The 24,633-nt window shown below is 38.0% G+C and overlaps 1 protein-coding gene across 3 annotated transcripts in view; it reads right to left on the reverse strand.

The window, feature by feature from the left end:
- rnf212 (ring finger protein 212) overlaps nucleotides 1–22,907 on the reverse strand; it is a 25,212-nt gene extending 2,305 nt beyond the window's left edge. Inside the window, exons 1-11 of one of the 3 annotated variants that reach the window (XM_061976651.1) lie at nucleotides 22,638–22,907; nucleotides 22,330–22,448; nucleotides 19,335–19,396; nucleotides 18,516–18,590; nucleotides 17,140–17,196; nucleotides 17,004–17,062; nucleotides 16,494–16,547; nucleotides 8,238–8,341; nucleotides 7,890–7,950; nucleotides 3,119–3,158; nucleotides 2,995–3,049 (exon numbers count right to left, since the gene is read on the reverse strand). In XM_061976651.1, coding sequence (XP_061832635.1) covers nucleotides 2,995–3,049; nucleotides 3,119–3,158; nucleotides 7,890–7,950; nucleotides 8,238–8,341; nucleotides 16,494–16,547; nucleotides 17,004–17,062; nucleotides 17,140–17,196; nucleotides 18,516–18,590; nucleotides 19,335–19,396; nucleotides 22,330–22,438 — 676 coding nt within the window. In that variant the 5' untranslated portion in view covers nucleotides 22,439–22,448; nucleotides 22,638–22,907. Of the gene's footprint in view, nucleotides 1–2,994; nucleotides 3,050–3,118; nucleotides 3,159–7,889; nucleotides 7,951–8,237; nucleotides 8,342–16,493; nucleotides 16,548–17,003; nucleotides 17,063–17,139; nucleotides 17,197–18,515; nucleotides 18,591–19,334; nucleotides 19,397–22,329; nucleotides 22,464–22,637 lie in introns of those variants that run through there. The other 2 variants (XM_061976652.1, XM_061976650.1) reach the window with 2 other exon arrangements.
- Nucleotides 22,908–24,633: the final 1,726 nt, after the last annotated feature.

A 24,633-nucleotide genomic window follows, 5' to 3' on the forward strand; every position in this document is an offset into this window, starting at 1 on the left:
CAAATATATTTATTTAGCACGCGCAATGTGATTTATCAACATTCATCATCATTTTTCAGGCACTATTAAGCGTTTTATTTAGCACAGTTTCCTAATTATAGGGCTCAAAATGCCCACAATACTTGGAGGAGAAGATGCAAATATATTTATTTAGCACGCATCATCATTTTTCAGGCACTATTAAGTGTTTTATTTAGCACAGTTTCCTAATTATAGGGCTCAAAATGCCCACAATACTGGGAGGAGAAGATGCAAATATATTTATTTAGCACGCGCAATGTGATTTATCAACACTCATCATCATTTTGCAGGCAATAGTAAGCGTTTTATTTAGCACAGTTTCCTAATTATAGGGCTCAAAATGCCCACAATACTGGGAGGAGAAGATGCAAATATATTTATTTAGCACGCGCAATGTGATTTATCAACACTCATCATCATTTTGCAGGCAATAGTAAGCGTTTTATTTAGCACAGTTTCCACCGCAGAGACACTCATTTACTGCACATTCATTTTATCATGCTCCGACCTATGGTGTTTGCTATGTTTTCAAACATGCAGGAGACATGTACCACTTTTTATGGGCATTTTAGACACAGTCCAAAGTGCATCTACATCGAAACACTTTTTTTCTTTCTTTTTTTTATAGCGCTGAAAGTGTGCTCAGGGGCGCCGAAAAGGGGGGGTAAAGGAGACGGATTCTAGGGGCCCATGATGGAGGGTGGCCCAGAAAAGGCCCCTAATGATGATGAAATTATAATACAGAAAAAATAATGACACTGTGTTGGGGGCCCTGTAAAGATTCTTTTCATGGGGCCCAAAATCCCTAGCGGCGCCCCTGGGTGTGCTCATAGGAGAGACTGCACTTAAGACGCTCAAGACGCAAAAAATGCATGCTGCAAGAAGTTTTCTTCACATAGGAGATATGTTAATTGTATATATTATAAATGAAAAAACTATCTGCATTAAAAAAAACAGCAGACAACAAAACACATCAATTTAATTTGTTGTAATCAGCCCCTAAAGTCGCCCAGGATGCAGCTTATTATAAAAGGATGTTGCTGAATAGACAATATGTCTTTTTTTACATTTGTGATAGACCATGCAAATATGTATGACGGAGAATTCACTGTCAATCGTCTGCTGGAGCACTGAGTGTGTGTCAGTTTGCACAATCATTTCAGACGTGCTTGATAAAACGCTAAAAAGTGCTTGCCAAACGGTGATGAGTGTTAACAAAACACATGGCGCTTGCTGTGATATATATTTGCATCTTCTCCTCCCAGCACTGTGGGCATTTTGATTATCAGCATATAGTCTGCACATTAATGAAGACAGACGCAAAATTGATTGCACGCCTTATTCTGCTCACTTAACAGACACAATCCACTTTGTGCACGTTTAGTAGATCAGCTTTGCGTGTGCTATCAGGTTTGCGCGTGTTTTAGTACACACAAACGTTCAGTAAATTAGGCCCTAGGTTTTTTCTTTAAATATATGTAATGTCAGCATGTTTTTTATACCTTCAGTAAGTCAGGCCTTAAGTTTTGTCTTTAAATATATGTAATGTCAGCATTTTATTTATTTTTTTTCCAAATAAAAATATCAAAATTACCCCCTAATACTTTGACTTTTTGTTTTGTGGCCCTTGGTGGAGAAATTTGAGCCTGTGCCGAGTCCACAACCAGAAGTGACGTCACGTGACTCGGTATTTGAGGAAATTTGGTAGATACCTATAAAAGTATCAAATTTTATACCCATTACTGAATGGGTACTGAATAAAGTACACTATATTGCCAAAGGAAAAGGCCACCTGCCTTGACTCACATATGAACTTGAAGTGCCATGCCATTCCTAACCCATAGGGTTCAATATAATGTGGGTCCACCTTTTGCAGCTATTACAGCTTCAACTCTTCTGGGAAGGCTGTCCACAAGGTTGCGTAATGTGTTTATAAAAATTTTCCACCATTCTTCCAAAAGCGTATTGGTGAGGTCACACACTGATGTTGGTCGAGAAGGCCTGGCTCTTAGTCTCCGTTCTTAAATCATCCCAAAGGTGTTCTATTGGGGTTCAGGTCAGGACTCTGTGCAGGCCAGTCAAGTTCATCCACACCAGACTCTGTCATCCATGTCCTTATGGACCTTGCTTTGTGCACTGGTGCACAGTCAAGTTGGAAGAGGAAGGGGCCCGCTCCAAACTGTTCCCACAAGGTTGGGAGCATGGAATTGTCCAAAATGTTTTGGTATCCTGTAGCATTCAAAGTTCCTTTCACTGGAACTAAGGGGGCCAAGCCCAACTCCTGAAAAACAACCCCACACCATAATTCCTCCTCCACCAAATTTCACACTCGTCACAATACAGTCCGAAATGGACCGTTCTCCTGGCAACCTCCAAACCCAAACTGGTCCATCAGATTGCCAGATGGAAAAGCGTGATTCATCACTCCAGAGAACGCGTCTCCACTGCTCTAGAGTCCAGTGGCGACGTGCTTTACACCACTGCATCCGCTGACCCCTCTCTGTCAGTTTATGTGGCCTACCACTTGGTGGCTGAGTTGCTGTTGTTCCCAAACTCTTCCATTTCCTTATAATAAAACCGACAGTTGACTTTGGAATATTTAGGAGCGAGGAAATTTCTCGACTGGATTTGTTGCACAGGTGGCATCCTATGACAGTTCCACGCTGGAAATCACTGAGAGCGGCCCATTCTTTCACAAGTAGTTTGTAGAAACAGTCTCCATGCCTAAGTGCTTGATTTTATACACCTGTGGCCGTGCCAAGTGATTAGGACACCTGATTCTGATCATTTGGGTGGGTGGCCAAATACTTTTGGCAATATAGTGTATCTGTCTGTCAAATTAACCAGTGTAGCCACCTGTTGCCTTTCATACAACATTCCTGTTTGTTGGTGCGCCATAGCAGTTTTATGAATAAACGTAGGCATACATCATGCGCATGCTGCAAAGCTGCACGTAATGAAGGAAGTACAAACCCATGCGTCCGTTTTGCGGAGGGCTGACCAATGACAGTCTGGGGACATTGGCAGGCTGACACAAACAGAGATTAAGTCAGTTAATCACATTATTAAAAATATGAAATTAATATAAAAGACTTACTTTCCTGAACCGACGATTATCCCCCTCTAAGTTGTCAGCACTGTCAGGCGAGACAACATTCACAGAAAAACACAACAATATTGTTACTGAGCTCAAACAAAATAGATTCTTACTTCACTTGGGCAATAACAGAATTTCAATTATAAGTTGTTTAAGGCCAAGTACACACGGGAATAAGTACGTGTTGGATCAATAAATAACTACATCCAGACGGCAATGCATCACTGGGTGAAAACGATGTACCGTAATACATATGCCACACCAACATGCGGCGTGGTCAACAGACTTCTTTCTGTCGCGATGTTGTCGTTCTCAAAGAGTAGTAGTTTGCTTGTCCACTTGACCATGCTAACAGTTAGCATGTGTCAAGTACCAAGTTATTATACTCCAGGGTGTACAGCTGCAAAATTAGCTAAAAAATTAGCATTCTAGTATTAGCAAGCTAATGGTTATATGCCAACAACTAGTATGTGTCAAGTACCAAGTTAAGAGATTCTGAGGTGTACGGCTGTAAAATTAGCTAAAAAAAAAGTTAGCATGCTAGCAGCTAGCGTGTGCCAAGCACCAAGTGATAAGACTCCGAAGTGTACGGCTAAAAAATTGGCTTAAAAAGTTAACATGCTAATTTTAGCATGCTCACGTTAGCATGCCGGCATGCTAACAGCTAACATCTGTCAAGTACCAAGTTATATGACTCCAAAGTGTATGGCTGCAAAATTAGCATGCACATTTTTTTTTAGCTAACAGCTAGCATGTGTCAAGTACCAAGTTATAAGACTCTGATGTAGGATGCAAAATTGGCTCAAAAAGTTAGCATGATAATTTTAGCAAAGTCAACGTTTGCATGCTAATAACTAAAGTGTCAAGTACCAAGTTATAAGACTCTAAGGGGTTTGCCTGCCAATTTGGCTTAAAAAAGTTAAGATGCTAATTTTAGCATTTTAACGTTGGCTAATGTTAATATGCCAACAGCTAGCATGTGTCAAGTACCAAGTTATAAGACTCTGAGATGTACGGCTGCAAAATTGGCTAAAAAATTTAGCATGCTAATTTTAGCAAGTCAACGTTTGCATGCTAACAGCTAACATGTCAAGTACCAAATTATACGACTCTGAGGTGTATGGCTGCAAAATTGGCTAAAAAAGTTAAAATGCAAATTTTAGCATGTTAACATTAGCATACTAATGTTAACATGCCAACAGCTTGCATGTGCCATGTACCAAGTTGTAAGATTCTGAGGTGTACGGCTGTAAAATTAACAAAAAAAAGTTAGCATGCTAACAGCTAGGATGTGTCAAGTACCACGTTATAAGACCCTGAGGTGTACGGCTGCAAAGTTGGCTAAAACGTTAGCATGTTAATGTTAGCATGTTAATATGCCGACAGCTTGCATGTGTCAAGTACCAAGTGGTGTACGGCTGTAAAATTAGCTAAAAAAAGTTAACATGCTAGCATGCTAACAGCTAGCATATGTCAAGTACCAAGTTATGTGGCTCTGTAAAATTGGCTAAAACAGTTAGCATGCTAACAGCTATCACATGTCAAGTACCAAGTTATATGAGGTGTACGGCTGCAAAAATTAGTTTAAAAAACAGTTAGCATGCTAATGTTAGCGGTCATTGTCAGATTTCCCCCCTCTGGAACCCATTCTGAAAAACTATCGCTGCATGGCACCTAGAATGCTGTTGCCATGTAGATTAGAGATTAGATTAAAGGCACCCCGAAACGATACATTATTTTACCGTTCTGACATTCTTGTGTAGACGGGGCCTAAATACTGCTGCTTTAAACTTTGCCAGTCTAAAAACAAACCGAAAGTGAGACAAACGAATATGAGTCAGTAATTAAAAGAAATATTTTGTAAAGCAACAAAAATAAACCATTCTCTCGCCCTCCCGTTTCCCCGGCATTGCCTCGCGAGAAACAGTAAATCCTGCAGGAAGGGGCTGACATAATATCTGCCATCAGTCACAGATGATGTTTTTGCTCAGCGCCACAATCTAAAGTCACAGAGGATAAGATAACATTTGCACTATTAAAACTTGGCCGGCCAATTGGGTCTGAGTCAATGAGGTCTGGGAAACCCAAGAGGGATTCTTGACTAAAGCCAAGCAAAGCTGCGCTTGTTCAGGTGTGCGTGTGTGTGTGCGTGCGTCTGTGTGTGTGTATTTCTACCCTTCTTGAGACTTCAACAAGGAAAAGTAGCTTCCATATGAGGAGGTGTGAACAAGTTATAAATCATGGTCCCAATACAGAAAACCATTGCATCTAATAGAGAATGTCTCATTTGCACCCCTGGTGGTGAAATCTATCAAAATTAGGGTGGTCCCAAAAAGGAGGGATTTTTCAAATTAACTGTGTGTCGGTTTTAAAAGTGCTCCCCCTCTGGTATGTAATATATATATATATATAATATATATATATATATATATATATATATATATAATGTATATGTGTACCGTATTTTTCGGAGTATAAGTCGCTCCAGAGTATAAGTTGCACCGGCCGAAAATGCATAATAAAGAAGGAAAAAAACATATATAAGCCGCACTGGAGTATAAGTCGCATTTTTGGGGGGAAATTTATTTGATAAAACCCAACACCAAGAATAGACATTTGAAAGGCAATTTAAAATAAATAAAGAATAGTGAACAACAGGCTGAATAAGTGTACGTTATATGAGGCATAAATAACCAACTGGTATGTTAACGTAACATATTATGGTAAGAGTCATTCAAATAACTATAACATATAGAACATGCTATACGTTTACCAAACAATCTGTCACTCCTAATCGCTAAATCCCATGAAATCTTATACGTCTAGTCTCTTACGTGAATGAGCTAAATAATATTATTTAATATTTTACGGTAATGTGTTTATAATTTCACACATAAGTCGCTCCTGAGTATAAGTCGCACTATGAAAAAAACTGTGACTTATAGTCCGAAAAATACGGTATATGTAATATATATAATAATATATATAATATACGTAATAACAAGTGTGTGTAAACATTTGAAGTGCTCCCCCTCTGGTCAACATATGAAATAACAAGTGTATGTAAGAAATTGAAATGCGCCCCCTTTGGCCAAAATTAATTAAAAATAAATAAATAAATATGTATATAGAGATATACTGTAATAACTTGAAGTAAATAATGAAGATTAAAAATTAATTACAAATTAAAAAAAATAAAAAATGAACTAAAAGCAGTCTTTTTCTCATAATGTGTCAACTTTTTTCTTATCAAATTGGGAACAATTTCTCATATTCTTTCTGTTTCTGTAATATTGCAATATTTTCTCATAGAATGATTACTTTTTTATGTAAAATTATTACTTTTTAATACTAAATGGTGACATTTGTCATACAATTCTGACTATTATCACAATATTGTCAATTTTTTTGTTGCTCTTGTAAAATAGCAACATGTTTTGAGTAAAATGATGACTTTTGTCATAATTTTGCTAAGTAAAATTCCGATTATTATTATAACATTGCCAAAATGTTAGTTTTCTTATAAAATTGTGACTTTTGTCGAGTAAAATTACGACTCTTTTCATAACATTGCCAAAATGTTTGTGACGATTGGGGCGCATGGTGATGCAGGGGCTCGTTTTCTCAGGAATGCAGACGGGCGTCAGACACAGCGTGCAGGTAGGAAAAAATGATTTATTTAAGAAATAAATTATACTGGAACAAACAAAAACGTGCTCATAGCACTTAAGGCAGAAACAAGAGGAGCTAGCGTGGGAGCTAGAAGGTAAGCAGAGCCTTTAGCGTTGGAGCTAGAAGGTTTAGTGCAGGAAAACAAAAGTCATCATCTGTTGTATGGAAACAAACTAGGAAGCAAGACAGAATGACAGGGAAGACAGGCTTAAATAATAATGTCAGTGATGACCAACAGGTGCGCGTCGGGAACACACGCGGCAGGTGAAAACAATAAGCAGCCATGGCAACAAACTCAGGTGTACAAAACAGGCACTCAAGGAGTCCAAAACTAACAATAAACACAAGTACCTTGAAAACGTAAACAAAAATATGATCCGGGCAGCGGATCATAACAATGTTAAGCTTTTCTTGTAAAATTGCGACTGTTATTGAGTAAAATTTCAACTTTTATCATAATGTTGCACAAATGTTCAGTTTTTCTTGTAAAAATGTTGACTTACGTTGAGTAAAATTCCGACTTTTATTATAATACTGGCAAAAAAGTTTTTCTTGTGAAATTGGGACTTTTTTCTTGTGAAATTCCAACTCGTTTTTCACAACAAGATTTTTTACATTTGCATAGTATTTTGTTTTGTTTTGTTTTGAAACTTTATTAGTAGATTGCACAGTACAGTACATATTCCGTACAACTGACCACTAAATGGTAACACCTGAATAAGTTTTTCAACTTGTTTAAGTCGGGGTCCTCGTTAGTCAATTCATGGTACATGTATGTATATATTATTAATGTTGTAAACACAAATCTTTGTATATCTAGAAAGGGTGGTCCTAAAGAGGTAAGCCTTTTTTTCGGAGGTCTCAAGAAGGTAAGAAATACAAGAATGTGTGCGTGTGTGTGTGTGTGTGTGTGTGTGTGTGTGTGTGTGTGTGTGTGTGTGTGTGTGTGTGTGTGTGTGTGTGGCCCCGGGGCAGAGCAAAGATCTACAGTGGCTAAAGCTAACATAAGACATAAGGTTGAGCCCGGCCAGAATTGTGTGTGTTTGCACTGTCAAATCGCGCCTACGCTCTGGCAGTGCAAAGACGGGATGGTACTCACATGTTGCTGGATGAGGAATGTCTGGAGAGCGACACAGGAGAATTAAATGGGATCTGGACCACTGGAGGCAAAGAAACAATCACTCTTACTGTCAACTACTAGTGTACTAATCACATCGAGCTGTTTAAAAAACACACAAAGCAACAGCTGTACAAGTTAAGACCTTTGGTAATTGCAGTAATAATTATTATAATTAGGGCCTGTCGTCAAGTGTGACAGGAACATGTTTTGTCGGTGTCACTCTTCACTTGGGATTTTGACTGCATGTGGGTGGTCCTATATTACATGCATGTGTGTCAACATTTTGGATACAGGAGATCATTATTAGATTGAAAGGATGGTACACACGCTGAGCAGTGCATGGTGACGAGGAGTGATGGTGCTGGGGTTTACCTCCTTTTCGTCCCTGTGAGGCTTGGGAGCTTTGGCTCATCTGAGACTTTGATGTTGCACTAAAAGACAGCAGGGAGAAGCAAAGTGCATCAGTTTGACTTACAAAACTCAACTTTAAAGGGGGCCTATGATGAATTCCGTCCTTTCTGACTTGAACATGTTGCTAGAATGTTGGATACTTGTGTTAATAAACCAGGGATGTCAAACTCATTTTAGATCAGTGGCCACATGAGAAAAATCTACTCCCAAGTGGTCTGGACTGGTAAAATCACGGCACGATGACTTAAAAATAAAGACAACTTCAGATTGTTTTCTTTGTTTAAAAATTGAACAGGCACATTCTGGAAATGTACAAATCATAATGTTTTGGGGGTTTTTTACACTTACATGTTGCGGTTAATAGTATTCTACCTTTATTTGTCGTTATTTATACTTTCTGAATAAACTATCTGATAATGTTCATCAGTCAACTCATTGGTGTTAATTTTATTTATGTAGTTTGCTCATTTTCCTCGACTGGTGCACTGACATCATGTGGTTTATTTTTTTTACATATCTAGCATAATCTACAAAAATACAAATAATTGCTATTGCGGCATCTAGTGGATACTAGGGATGTCCCGATCCAGGTTTTTGCACTTCCGATCCGATACCGATATTGTTTTTGCACTTCCGATCCGATACTGACCGATACCGATACTGACCGATAATGGCCTATCCGAGCATGTATTAAAGTTTAAAGTTATTTAGCCTACTTAGTTGTCAGAATCATGTTGAAAAGGGTTTTAGTACTCTTGATAACAACTAGCCAGCTGAATTAGGTGAGTTTGAACAATACACAATGGTTGGTAACAAGAAACTGACCTGTTTATTCAAGGATAAACACAAAATAGACAAAATTATACATGACAAACAGAAATGGCATCATTGAAACAAGGGCTGGGCGATATGGCCTTTTTTTAATATTGCGATATTTTAAGGCCATATTGCGATACACGATATATATCTCGATATTTTGCCTTAGCCTTGAATGAACACTTGATGCATATAATCACAGCAGTATGATGATTCTATGTGTTTTGATTGATTGATTGAGACTTTTATTAGTAGGTTGCACAGTGAAGTACATATTCCGTACAATTGACCACTAAATGGTAACACCCGAATAAGTTTTTCAACTTGTTTAAGTCAGGGTCCACTTAAATTGATTCATGATACAGATATATACTATCAGATATATACTATCATCATAATACAGTCATCACACAAGATAATCACATTGAATTGTTTACATTATTTATAATCCAGGGTGTGGAGGGGGGCGCCGGATGTAAGTGTCAAAAAGACAGCCAAAAGAGTTTGATATGAGAATAAATCTAAAGTTAAAATATAGGGTAGAAATGCATCCATTTGCAGGAAATGTAGTCTTGATTTTCAACATTTTCTTTCAAGGCTTGCATGTCTACATTAAAACATTCTTCTTCATACTGCATTAATATATGCTACTTTTAAACTTTCATGCAGAGAAGGAAATCACAACTAAAAAAATCACTAATTTTTTCATACGGTGTTAATCTGGAAATTTTTGCCTCGGCATTTTGATGGTGTGGGCGTGTGGCACCGAACGGAGATAAGCGTCTCGACAGACGTTATAATATTTGAACAATGATGACAAAAACTGTTTTCTCTGTCGTGTCCGTGTGTCGAAAATTGTTATGCGCTTATTTTTTTATTTGATTTTGTGCGTGGCATATAATTGCTATGCGCAGAGGACGTTTAAACAGTGCGCAATTGCACAAGCGCGCACCTTAGAGAGAACGTTGGTCACACGGCTGCGCTAGCATCATAGCTAACGTTAGCCATGCTGCTACCTCTCTGCTCGGGGAGGACGTATACGTATGTGACGTATAACGTGACAGTATGTGACGTATGACGTGACAGTATGTGACGTGTGTAAGAAGGTGCGCTTGCTGTCTGTGAGAAGCACAGACACAGAAAAGAGTGAGAAGAGCCTGTCGTGTAATGCCAGCAGCTAAAAGCAACTGCGAGAATCCCCAGACCTGTGGATGTGTTGAAGGTGTGCTGGAAAATGCGGAACGGAATTTAGGGAGCAGCAGAAAAGTGGAATGTACTATTTAAATAGGTGCGTTGGAAGACACGGAGCGGAGTTTTTTTTTAAACTGGATCTGGATCGGAATTTTCCCATGCCTTGCCGATACGCATTTTTTTGCAAATATCGGTGGCCGATCCGATCCAAATATCGGATCGCGACATCCCTAGTGGATACATTTAGAACAGCTGTTTCTTTCATTCAAAAATGTCGGCTCATTTTTATACTCAGCAAACTCATCCCGCGGGCCAGATAAAACCTGCTTGTGGGCCTGATCCGGCCCGTGGGCCGTAGGTTTGACACCACTGTGTTAAACAATGCCGAAGCGTCAAATCATGAAGAGTAATACATTTTGACGTGAGCTAGCATGCAGTTTTTGAATGCCTCCGTACGCTGGGTTTTGCAGTCTGGCTACTTTGTGACATCACAGCGAGGTGGACGTTCTTACAGGTGAAACAAAAAAATGTTTTACATTGTGCAAAGGTTTGTTTATACCAACAATTAGATTACAAGGTGAAACGATGACATTGGCTCATAACATGCAACTGAAGATATTTCAAGACTTCTTTCGGTATAATTTTGGTGATTATGGATGATTATTGCTTACAGCCTTTGAAAACCTCGAACTGAAAATTTCCGGAGATTTTGGATTTTCTAAAACTAAATCAGAAGTGTCCAAACTTTTTGACTGGCAGGCAGCATTGGGTTAAAAAAAAATTGGCCGTGCTGTGCTTGTGTTGACAAGAAAGTACACAGCATGGTCACTGACCTGAGTTTCTTATATTGTCCACAAGATGGTGACAAATTGCCAAATGTCAGACCCATCCATCCATCCATTTTCTACCGCTTGTCCCTTTTGGGGTCGCGGGGGGGTGCTGGAGCCTATCTCAGCGGCATTCGGGCGGTAGACGGGGTTAACCCTGGACAAGTCGCCACCTCATCACAGATAGACAGACAACACTCACATTCACACACTTGGGCCAATTTTAGTGTTGCCAATCAACCTATCCCCAGGTGCATGTCTTTGGAGGTGGGAGAAAGCCGGAGTCTTCTGATTGTTTGATATTGACATTACTTCTACAAGTGGTGTAAAAGTGTATTACAGCTGAGTACCGCACTGGCCCATATGGACCACAGCTGAGAAAGATATTTTTTGGGTGGCCCAACAATGAAAGAGTCGTGTATAGAGAGTATGGCCAACTCGGTTTCAGACGATCTCCTCACTGATTGGTCGAAAGGCGCTTATGTTGCCATGACTACTACCAACTTTGCGCTGATTGCATGTGTTTGTGGCGCTTCCTCTTTAGTTTTTTGACGTGTATAAATGCCCTGTTAGCAGCATGGGGCTGAAATGGGGAAAGCTATGTAAAAGCTTTCCCAACAACACGGAAAGAAGACAAGTATGGCAAGTGAAGGTTCGCAAACAACACTGGAGAGCCACCCATTACAGTGTCTTGTCCAAGTAAACTTCTGACTCTACATCTGTGTTTTGCTCAGAAGACAACAAACAGAAGCTAATAAAAATAGCAAGAAATTAATACATTAAAGATATGGGTTGACAAAAACAGACTATCTTTGAATCTCACTAAAACTAAAATAATGCAATTCGGTAGCAGCAGAAAAGTACAACAAAAATACAAATAGGAGTAGACATTGAAAGAGTGAAATAAACCAAATTTGGGGTGTGATAACAGATGAGAAAGTAAACTGAAAGTCTCAGGAAATATACCGCCCCCCCAAAAAAAGGTAAATAATGAATAAAGCAAAATATGTTCTGGACCAAAAATCCCTCCATATTCTTCTGCTTGCCGGTGTTACCATATCTCAGTTATTGTGCAGAAATATGGGGAAATAACTACAAAAGGACGTATTCACTTAGCATGTCAGAAAAAAGAAAGATTAGTTAGAATATGCCATTTGTTATTCTTATAACTAGACCTGTGTGTTTTCTTCCGTACCTGACGGTTTCGACTGTTGCCTTCCTCAGAGGGTGTCACGTGATGATTAGTTAGAATAATACATAATGAGTGTACATACAGGGCAGCACGGTGGAAGAGGGGTTAGTGCGTCTGCCTCACAATACGAAGGTGCTGAGTAGTCTGGGGATCAATCCCAGGCTCGGGATCTTTCTGTGTGGAGTTTGCATGTTCTCCCCGTGACTGCGTGGGTTCCCTCCGGGTATTTTGGCTTCCTCCCACCTCCAAAGACATGCACCTGGGGATAGGTTGATTGGCAACACTAAATTGGCCCTAGTGTGTGAATGTGAGTGTGAATGTTGTCTGTCTATCTGTGTTGGCCCTGCGATGAGGTGGCGACTTGTTCAGGGTGTACACCGCCTTTTGTAGCTGAGATAGGCTCCAGCGCCCCCCGCGACCCCAAAGGGAATAAGCGGTGGAAAATGGATGGATGGATGGAGTGTACATACAATGATTACAAATACATAGACACCACAGTTGACATACTTCACACAAAAGTCACAATTTCTCAGTGATCGTTGGTCCGAAGCTAATGGAGATTTTGGCAAAATAAGGGTAATAAATTATTGTTCAGTTTGGTCGTTCTGTGTATTTTTTTTACGTTTATTGCACCATCGAGTGCCTGTTATAGAGCTTGTTGGTCACGAAACACTCCAGGAATTTAGCAGCATAGTGCGTCAAATGCAGCCGCATAATTATACTTTGACGACGTAAAAGCATGTTTTATTGTAAGTTTAGGAGTCGGAGTATGTTTAGAACTATATATAGACATTATTTTGGTTTATTTCGTCATAAAAACGAACGTCAAAATTGCATGCATCCAGGCACAGCTGCATGCGTGCGTCTTTGGTAGCGCTCATGGTGCCTGTTGTTTAGTTGGCCATTGTCTCTATATACACAACTCTGAACAATGGGCCCCGCTCTATGGTTAAGGTTACGGTTTGAATGTACTTTGTTGGTATAAGGGCCAGAAAGAAAAGCGTCCGCATGTGCTCTCAAGACAGACAACTAATATCTTCAGGGGTTAGGAGGAGAAAAGTCTGTAAGTGATATCTGTTGACTTTATTTAACCAAGGTGCGGTCACATGACTTGCACTGAAGTCACCACCTCCACAACACCAGCTTTTAAGGATTTCGAATAAGCTCCACACTGTTAAAAATGATATGCGAAGAAAGACATTTAGAGGACTCTCATTTATCTGATTGCAGTTGTGAAGAAGTGCAGCGAGACTAGACAGAGCGAGAGAGGCTGACAGGATGATCCCTGTGGTGTTCCAGAGAGACAAACTGGAAGATGTCTGCAAAGATTATCCGCCTGCCATACAAAGACTACACTGTGATGGACCCAAGAGGAACTGCCGTTATGTACGCACAAGGTCATTTGATGCGCTGCCACAAGACTTTACTGTTACGTAAACTCATAGTGGAGGACAGTCATAGTTACGTTATCAGTCACATCTTAGCATATGACTCAACTGAAGACCTTAGTGACCTCAGGTTAAAGGCATATGCAGGACATTTACCTACTTGAATTATTGTTTTTTAGGAAGGCGTGATACTTTAAAGATTTCACGGCCTCACATTTAAAGCATGACTTCACTTTTTTATTTAAATAAGTTGGTAGATGGTAAAGCATTATAAAAATCAAATACAGTTGCAATAATGTAACAAGATGATAAGTAGATACATACTGATACTGATATGCATTTATAAGTTTGAACAGCCCACTGACTGACAGCTTCAACAGTAAATGTTACAGGAGTGACATCTAGCGGCAGAAGAGGGAACAACCAGCTACTTGAAAACAAGATTAGAGAAGCTAAAACTAAAAAAATAACATCTAATCATGAGTAACAAACACTCCAAATTAAATGTTGAGAGAAATTATTGATACAGTTGTCCCTTTGCTACTTCTAGTTTTACGGCTTCACTCATTCACCCCAAAGGGTTATTCATTTGACATTTTTTTCAAACATATTTATAAAAAAAAACATCACGGTTCCTCACTGTTACACACTATTTTAAAATAAGCATATTTAGGGCAAATGTACATATGTTGGCTTTAATTAGGCATTTTCAAGCATAAATATGGCTGAATGAACATAAAATGACAAATCTAAGTACTGCATTGCACAGCAGATCATCATCATCGAACAAGTTGTTGTTTTTTATAGGGCAGTAGTTGTGTTTAAGAGCTGCGTGTAAACAGATAAATTGGGGATTATTGTTTAGTGCAAAATAACAAATGTACCATAATTAAAACTTAAATTTGCATATGTTTCTGACACATCTCTGGCTGGGATTTGGACCCAGAATAAATACTTACTAACGTGGCACTAATGCTGCGCGCCACTGTGGACAGTGAGAATGTACTGGGAAATGTGCCATTATACTCAAGGACAGAGCAGGAAGGGGCTTGGAATATTTTGGCGGTAAAATTTAATATGATGCACCCTGTCATTCTTTAATTGACATTTTACATCACGGGTCCCTACTCAGTGTGTGATCTTTGTATAGTGAAGGATGGCTCTGTGTGTGTGTGTCTATATTACCTATATGTATTACAGTATAGTATATGTCTTATTTGCTATTTTATGTCTACTTGTTGGGTAAACTGAGTGTGAAGGTGAATATATGGGTGTTGTTTCATGTTTAAAGGGTTTTAATAATGTAAACATTATTTAGGTCGTAAACGATTTCTTATGCTCTGACTGTGAAAATATTTTATTTATATACAGTGTTGGGACTAACGCGTGACAAAGTAACGGGTTACTGTAATGCCGTTAGTTTCGGCGGTAACTAGTTATCTAACGCGTTATTTTTTATATTCAGTAACTCAGTTACCGTTACTACATGATGCGTTACTGCGTTATTTTCCGTTATTTATTATGTAGCATCGGTTAGAAACAGAAAATCTGAGTGTGTTTTATTGGAGCGCTGCGGTGTCGTCCTTCTGATTCTTCTTGTGTCACAAGCCGGAGAAGAGAGACGCGCGCTCTGTGTGTGTCTGGGTGTGGGGAGGGAGGAGAGGGAAGGGGCGTGTCTGATCATGGCGGAGCTGCAGAGAGTTTGTCGAATATGTAGGTATTCTCACTACTTTTCTTTTGTCGAGCACAAAGAAAAGAACATTTTAGTTAAATGTAAGTTGTGTCTTGGATCAAAGATCCCATCTACTGCCCAAAACAGCAATTCAAATCTGCTGAAACAGCTACAAAAGCAACATGCTTCAACGAAGCTAGTAAAGAGAGACACAGACTCCGATGCCACTTCCCCTTCACCACCACCACTTAAGGATTAACTCTGCCTCTGCTCATCATTCAGCACTAAAGGTACACACACTATGTCAATTCTCTTATATACTCTTTCATTCTAGACTTCTAGAGTGTTTGATTATCACATCACTCTAAATGTATAGACTATAAAGTTCACAAACATAAAGAGGGATCCTAGTGGGCCAGGCCAATCTTTCCTTTTCTCTAAACTAAAACTGGGGAAATGCATAGAGTGTTCTGGGCTTCAGACATGATTTTGTTTCAGAATCCCTTGAGAGAAAAAACGCCTGGTTAGGCTTTGTGTATGTAGTGTGTGCCTTCCTTGGTTTACAGCTATGTTGTTATAATGCTGTTTGTTACTTATGTATGTTGCAGCTATTTAAAATAGTTTTGTCAATTTGCCTGAAACAAATTGGCCCTTTGAAACATATCTTTGTCTTTGTGTGTTGTATGTAGACCACATTGCTTAGCAGAGTTCAGTGATGCAAATGCATGTCAAGTTGATCAACAGATTGTATTATTCTCCAGTGCAATAACAGTACTGAAATGAAGGCTAAAAGGGCATTAATGGGAGCTTTAAAAAAAAAAGAAGAAAAAAGGAAGTAACTAAATAGTTACTTTTCACAGTAACACATTACTTTTTGGTGTAAGTAACTGAGTTAGTAACTGAGTTACTTTTGAAATAAAGTAACTAGTAACTGTAACTAGTTACTGGTTTTCAGTAATTAACCCAACACTGTTTATAAATAAGAATGACTACTTTGCCTAAATTCACACAACAGCTATAAACGAAAGACGAGTGTAATAAGGTCTCTTCATAATCACGATATTGGTGTTAGTAATTGTTGTGTACCTCTGAAGAGAATACTCCAGCTTGGCAATGTAGGCACTCTGTTCGTTCATCTTCCTGTGGTGCAGAAAAATAAATAGTTTGAAATGTTCAGGTTTTAATCAGGAAAATTCAGAAGGGAAAACATGATCGTTTTGTCAGTTTACAGTACAGGACTTTCATGGTATGTTAGTTTTAAGGATATTAAAAATGTTAAAGGTTAGAATCTTATTTGTACTTGATTGCGGTAAACCCTAACCCTCTTCCAGTCAAACCTCTCCCTCATCGTGGGCAAGACCAAAGAGTTGTCAAAAGACCACAAGCCAAGTCCATCAACACGAAGCTTGGGGAGAAAAAGACCACTATTGCTGGGTTGCATAGGACGTCACGTCCGTTTTTCCTCTTTGCGGCTTAATTCACACGATGGTCAAGCAGCTGGAGCGTAGCATTTGATCATATCATACCAAATCAGCAGGGTATCAAACACTTTGCACTCATTTCCGCCCACTTTACATCTTAAAAGATTTAACTCACTTGGCCATGTGCTGCATTTGCTGCTTCATCTTGACAAGGACCTCCTCTAGCTTCTCATTCTGTTGTTAAAAAAAACAAAAACAGTAAGCTTTAGTAAAAAAAAGCATCATCTGCACATAAACTTTGACGTCCCAACCCTTTTCTGGAAGTGTGTCAGCAGCCTTTTCTGATGTCTTGCCTGGAACATGTGCACCTGCAGACAGAAGACACAAAATATGTGACGTCCTGCATTACACTGCTGACCACAACATTAGGTACACCATCCAATCTAGCTGCAAAATGTGACAAACCGCTCTCAGAAATAATGCAGGGCAGTTGTTGACCACATCAGACTAGAGATGGGATTATGGCTCTTTGAAGAGCTGTTTAAAAGACTATCGTTATTATTATTTTATTTGTTTTAGAAGTAACTTATTTTTATTAGGAAACAATCACAGGAATGAGATTTGGATCCGAATAATTCAAACCTATACATACACCCTTGGTGGGAATTCTGAACCATGAGTAATAATTTCATTTTGCTCATGTTTTCATCATTAACATTCCATAGGGTGGTGTCATAACCCATATCCTATCCCATTTGCATTGACTATGAGATCACTTTTTTTTTCTTTTTAAACTTTGTTGATCGCAATTGTAAAAAAAATATACAAATTGTACATAATAATGTCTGACAAGATTAAAATGTGAATGCAAAATTGTACTACTCTACCTGGTTCTCATCTTACACTTTAAAAAGCTGTTCAAAAGGCTCAACTCGTTCGCAATCATCACATCTTCACATCAAACTGCATGGTTATCTTTGCTCAGGTGGCATTTTTAAATGAAAGAGGCAGGTTCACCTAATGTTGTGTCTAATCCAGGGGTGTCAAACGTACGGTCCGGGGGCCGGATCAGGCCCGCGAACAGGTTTTATCCGGCCTGCAGGATGAGTTTGCTAAGTATAAAAATGAACCAAAATTTTTGAATGAAAGAAACTGCTGTTCTAAATGTGTCCACTAGATGTCACAATAGCAATTCTTTGTATCTTTGTAGATTATGCTACATACTGTATGTAAAAAAAAAAACTGCACGATGTTAGTGCACTAGTCGAGGAAAATGAGCAAACTACATAAATAACATCCTGTAATTTGATTTTGGTATTTGTTTATCTTGATGGATTGAAAATTTACACCAATGACTTGACTGATTATCACATCATTTATTCAAAAAGTATAAATAACGACAAATAAAGATAGAATACTATTAACCGCAACATGTAAGTGTAAATAAAAACACAACAACATTATGATTTGTACATTTTCAGAATGTGCTTGTTCTATTTTTAAACAAAGAAAACAATCTGAAGTTGTCTTTATTTTTAAGTTATCGTGTCGCGATTTTACCAGTCCGGCCCACTTGGGAGTAGATTTTTCTCCATGTGGCCCCCCATCTAAAATGAGTTTGACATCCCTGGTCTAAATACAAATAAACCATGGCAAATATTAATGGGAAGAAGAAAAATTAGCAAACTTTGCTGATTTCTGAGAAATATTTGCTTGCCACGACGTCGATGCTGGAGAACAGGGCCTTCACTTCTGTGCTGCTCTGGAGAAAAGAAAAAAAAAATTCTGTATCGTAAAATTTGTTAGTAGTTTATCAAATCATACAAACATACAAATCCTTTATTCATTTAATCAAAAATACTGAAATTCCACGACATAGTGAATTTGCAAACAGCTAAAATTATACACAAGGCAAACTATAATCCAATAATATACAACAATTCTTCTCAACAAAAGAGGAGAAATGCAATCTTAGAGAAAAATGTAATTAAAAACATTTGGAGGCACGTACAACACTTAAGACCTTCAGTATATCAGTATGTGGAATTAAATGATGGAATGGATTAAGCAAAGAAATCAAAAAATGTACTAATATGATCCACTTCAAGAAACTCTTCAAAATGAAAGTGTTTACAAAGTACAAAGAAGAAGAACCGTGATAAACATTCTGAATTTATTTCATCCATCCATTCATTTTCTAGATAATCTTACTTATCTCACCATATGAAATATAACTTACTTCACCAATTATAATGTATTTATTTGTATTGTTATTACTTATGGAGTATATTGTGAATAAATTGTGAATAAATTGAGAACAGGAAGTGAACAAAAGTTTTAGCAACTGCTATGTAAAGGAAAAGGGGTAGGATTAAATAAACTCTGCTTCTTCCTACTCCTTTTCGAACATGTTGAATAGAGAAACTGGAAATTGTAATGTATCATGTTGTATGCATGCATGTTCGGAATAAACTCAAACTCAAATCATCAATAATAATATACTTGCTTGGTCAGTAAGAGGCGACACATGACATCGGCCACCGCATATTAAACACTCGCCTCGTTTACCTGAAAGACAAATAATAGACTACACATTAAAGGAGCTAGCACAGTCACAGTTTTTTTGTTTTTTTTGGCATGTGTGAGTTTTCTAGGGCTACATCTCAAAAACATCTATATGTGTTTATGTATATGTCCTATGATTGACAGCAGTCCAGAGTGTACCCAGCTGAGATAGGCTCCAGCTCACCCGTGACCAGGTGTATTCAGTAGAGCTGCATTAATAATTGTGCTGACACAAATATAATAATGCTTACTTTTGATTGATACTATCAATAAACAACGTAGACATCGAGCTCTCTGTAGTTTAAGATGAATTCCAACAGAGGTCTCTGTTGGCTCAAACTTAAATACAAGAAAAAACAAACTCAAGTGTTGTGTTATAAAACCTTTATGGTAGCAAAGGCTGCAAATGACATGTCCGCAAGTCGTGAGGGCCAGTCTGCGCTCAAAGGAGGGTTCTAATCAGTGTTCTATGCTTCCGATAGCGTCCATGAGTGAAATCGGCCACATTTATAAACTATAATTTTTTTAATTAATTTATGGTGATATTTATTGACCGTGAAGCAATTTGAAGTCAATATTTAAAAGGAAACTGCACTTTCTTTTAGATTTTTGCCTATCATTAATAATCCTTACATAGGACAATCATACGTTATGCATTCTAAGTCGTAAATAAATGTTAGTAAAAGTCAGCTAGCAATGGAGCCAATTGAAGTCTCTCTATTCTACTTCTAAAGCGCTCTGAAAGTGATCCAAAAGCCTCCATCAACATTTTATATACACGCTGTAAGTATATATGTAATTTAGTAACGGGCACATTCATAATATTATGCAATATTTACGCATTTTTACCATTTTAAGTATACAGCGACGTATTCATTTTACAGACGCACCACAACATGAATTGATTACGTGGACCCAGACTTAAAAAAGTTGAAAAACTTATTCGGGTGTTACCATTTAGTGGTCAATTGTACGGAATATCTACTGAACTGTGCAATCTACTAATAAAAGTTTCAATCAATCAATTAAAAGCATTCGCTTTTCCCTTCAACAGCAAACACTAAGCATCATGCAGCAGTATTGCTAATTGTTGAACAAGGTATACAAACTTCGAACATAATAAAACAATAATTTACTGTACAATGTCTGCTCTCACTGGGATGCAGACTGATGGGATGTTTATATTTTTATATTTGACACAGTGACAGTTTTTTTTGTGCATGTGTGAGTTTTTTAGGGCTACATCTCAAAAACATGTATATGATAATAATGATAAATGGGTTGTACTTGTATAGCGCTTTTCTACCTTCAAGGTACTCAAAGCGCTTTGACACTACTTCCACATTTACCCATTCACACACACATTCACACACTGATGGAGGGAGCTGCCATGCAAGGCGCTAACCAGCACCCATCAGGAGCAAGGGTGAAGTGTCTTGCTCAGGACACAACGGACATGACGAGGTTGGTACTAGGTGGGGATTGAACCAGGGACCCTCGGGTCGCGCACGGCCATTCTTCCACTGCGCCATGCCGTCCCTATATGTGTTTATGTATATGTCCTATGATTGACAGCAGTCCAGAGTGTAACCTGCTGGGATAGGCTCCAGCTCACCTGTGACCAGGTGTATTCAGTAGAGCTGCATTAATAATAATAATGCTTACTTTTGATTGATACTATCAATAAACAACGTGGACATCGAGCTCTCTGTAGTTTAAGATGAAGTCCAACAGAGGTGTCTGTTGGCTCAAACTTAAATAAAAGAAAAAACAAACTCAAGTGTTGTATTATAATACCTTTATGGTAGCAAAGGCTGCAAATGACATGTCCGCATGTCGTGAGGGCCAGTCTGCGCTCGGAGGAGGGTTCTGATCAGTGTTCTATGCTTCCGATAGCGACTGTCCATGAGTGAAATCGGCCACATTTATAAAATATAATTTTTTTTTAATCAATTTATGGTGATATTTATTGACCGTGAAGCAATTTAAAGTCAATATTTAAAGGGAAACTGCACTTTTTATTAGATTTTTGCCTATCATTAATAATCCTTACGTAGGACATTCATACGTTATGCATTCTAAATCGTAAATAAACGTTAGTAAAAGTCAGCTAGCAATGGAGCCAACTGAAGTCGCTCTATTCCACCTCTAAAGCGCTCTGAAAGAGATCCAAAAGCCTCCATCAACATTTTATATACACGCTGTAAGTTTATATGTAATTTAGTAACGGGCACATTCATAATATCATGCAATATTTACGCATTTTTACCATTTTAAGTATACAGCGACGTATTAATTTTACAGACGCACCACAACATGAATTGATTTCGTGGAGTCCGACTTAAACAAGTTGAAAAACTTATTCGGGTGTTACCATTTAGTGGTCAATTGTACGGAATATCTACTGAACTGTGCAATCTACTAATAAAAGTTTCAATCAATCAATTAAAAGCATTCACTTTTCCCTTCAACAACAAACACTAAGCATCATGCAGCAGTATTGCTAATTGTTGAACAAGGTATACAAACTTCGAACATAATAAAACAATCATTTACTGTACAATGTCTGCTCTCACTGGGATGCAGACTGATGGGATGTTTATATTTTTATATTTGACACAGTCACAGTTTTTTTTGTGCATGTGTGAGTTTTTTAGGGCTACATCTCAAAAACATGTATATGTGTTTATGTATATGTCCTATGATTGACAGCAGTCCAGAGTGTAACCTGCTGGGATAGGCTCCAGCTCACCTGTGACCAGGTGTATTCAGTAGATCTGCATTAATAATAATAATAATAATGCTTACTTTAGATTGATACTATCAATAAACAACGTGGACATAAAGCTTTGTGTAGTTTAAGAGGAAGTCCAACAGAGGTCTCTGCTGGCTCAAACTTAAGTAAAAGAAAAAACTAAAGTGTTGTATTATAATACCTTTGTGGTGGCAAAGGCTGCAAATGACATGCCCGCACGTCGTGAGAGCCAGTCTGCGCTCGGAGGAGGGTGGATAAAAGCAGGAGTTGCAGCAGATCCACTGAGACATTTTGGATTTCCTGCAAATAGATGTATTTATTTATTGCTAGCATCGCTGCTAACGGCTAACGCTATATATATACTTGTCGTTTGTATACAGCAAATACACATAAAGGAGCGTCGCACTCGGATTAGTGTAAAGTTTCTTCTAAACTGCGACTTTAATCAAGACCAACAGACGTATGTTTAATGAATGAAAACAGACAAACCTTTTATTTTGACCCAATCTGGTCAGGTGATGTCGGCTAGCTTGTGAAGCTAACGTGAATTAGCCTAAAGCTAGCAGTCTTCACAGCTGGCTTCTGTTTCACGCAACATAAACCGACAGGTCGATGATTTCATTCCATATTTTCTTTTCTGTGTGTTTTCTCTAAATTTACTTCTACCGTCAACTTGTCTGTTTATATGATTTAAAACCGAGTTTATAGCACCTTTAAAACGCAGTCAGATATTAGCTGCTAGCTCGTTTAGCAACTAAGTTGTCTTATTGTCCTGACAGACGTGTAAATATTAATTTATTGTGTTTTATAGTCTAGCAAAAATAGACTCCAGTCAGCTAAAATGAAATAAAAAAATACATAAATGCCATTATGTTTACATTATACTGCCTGCTTTGCCTCAGTGGCTATTTAAAACAATGTATTCTGTGGAGAATGCATATATGATATATTATATAGAGTTATTTCTTTATTCATATTCATGTTTAAAGCAGGTAATATTTTTCCATGTGTACAGCTAATATTTTTCTATGTGCACACTTTGTGCTTTTTCCTTTTTGTTCGCTAGAAAACTGTGTTTTACCTTAAGGCGCTGGAATGTGTATTGGGAGTATAATGTACTCCCTTTTGGCCTTATCAGTTTAGAACAATAAGGCTGCACTAAATAAGCTTTGATTCATTGATTGAAACTTTTATTAGTAGATTGCACAGTACAGTACATATTCCGTACAATTGACCACTAAATGGTAACACCCGAATAAGTTTTTCAACTTGTTTAAGTCGGGGTCCACGTTAATCAGTTCATGACTCTTTCCGTTTGATTTTCCGACCGCTTCTTGATGCTGCTATTATAGCATTGTGAGGGCTGGTCTCCTCAAGCTTTAATAACTTGATAATATTGCCATTCTGTCTTGGTGGTCCTTCTTACTCAACACATATGTCATCCGAAAGAATTTGGGATTGACCAGTGTCTTTTATTCCCTGAGAGGAAGACTGGTCTGACGCAACAATTCTTAAATGTATACTGTCATAATTAATCCTAATTTTCCATTTATTGTATGGTATCGGTTATTAAAGTTAAAGTTAAAGTACCAATGATTGTCACACACACACTAGGTGTGGCGAAATTATTCTCTGCATTTATTCATATTAATATTAATGAACCTCACATGGTTACATTTGCACAAATCAACATGTCCGAAAAGGAGTCGGAAGAAGCACATCTTATCTATTAATCTTTGTCCACTTACAGAGAATGAATTGGATTGATGGCCATTATGTTTACAATATACTGCTTGTTTTGCCTCTGTGGCTGTTTAAAACAATGTATTCTTAGATGTATGCTGTCATAATTAATCCTAATTTTCCATTTATTGTATGGTATCGTTTACTATTCATACTACGTAGTATTAAGGAACCTCACGTGATTACATTTGCACAAATAAACATGTCCAAAAAGGAGTCGGAAGAAGCACATCTTATTTATTAATCTTTGTCCACTTACAGAGAATGAATTGGATTGATGGCCATTATGATTACATTATACTGCCTGTTTTGCCTCTGTGGCTCTTAAAAACAATGTATTCAAAGATGTATGCTGACATAATTAATCGTAATAATAATAAGTAAAATAAGTCATGAATAAGTCAAACATTGTCTTTCATAGATTGATGCTTAATTTGTAGACCCCTCAGATGTAAAGTCATGATGTGCTTTTAGTACTTTCTTCTTTAAGTCTTTGTAAGTGTCGAAGGAAGTGAGTTCCAGGCGCGCAGTAACGTTTTGGTTATGATGAATGGTACTTTGAATCTTTCAAAAATTATTTTTCTTAAGAGTGTTTAAATCCATTCATGATTGCGAATATATTTGCCTCCGAACCTTAAAAAAATGCCCAAATCTGTACTGATGCAGTTAAATAAACAGTAGCCTTAATACTACTATTAAGGAACCTCACATGGTTACATTTGCACAAATCAACATGTCTGAA

The sequence above is a fragment of the Nerophis lumbriciformis genome, linkage group LG16 (genome assembly GCF_033978685.3).
Source record: "Nerophis lumbriciformis linkage group LG16, RoL_Nlum_v2.1, whole genome shotgun sequence".
NCBI lineage: Eukaryota > Metazoa > Chordata > Actinopteri > Syngnathiformes > Syngnathidae > Nerophis > Nerophis lumbriciformis.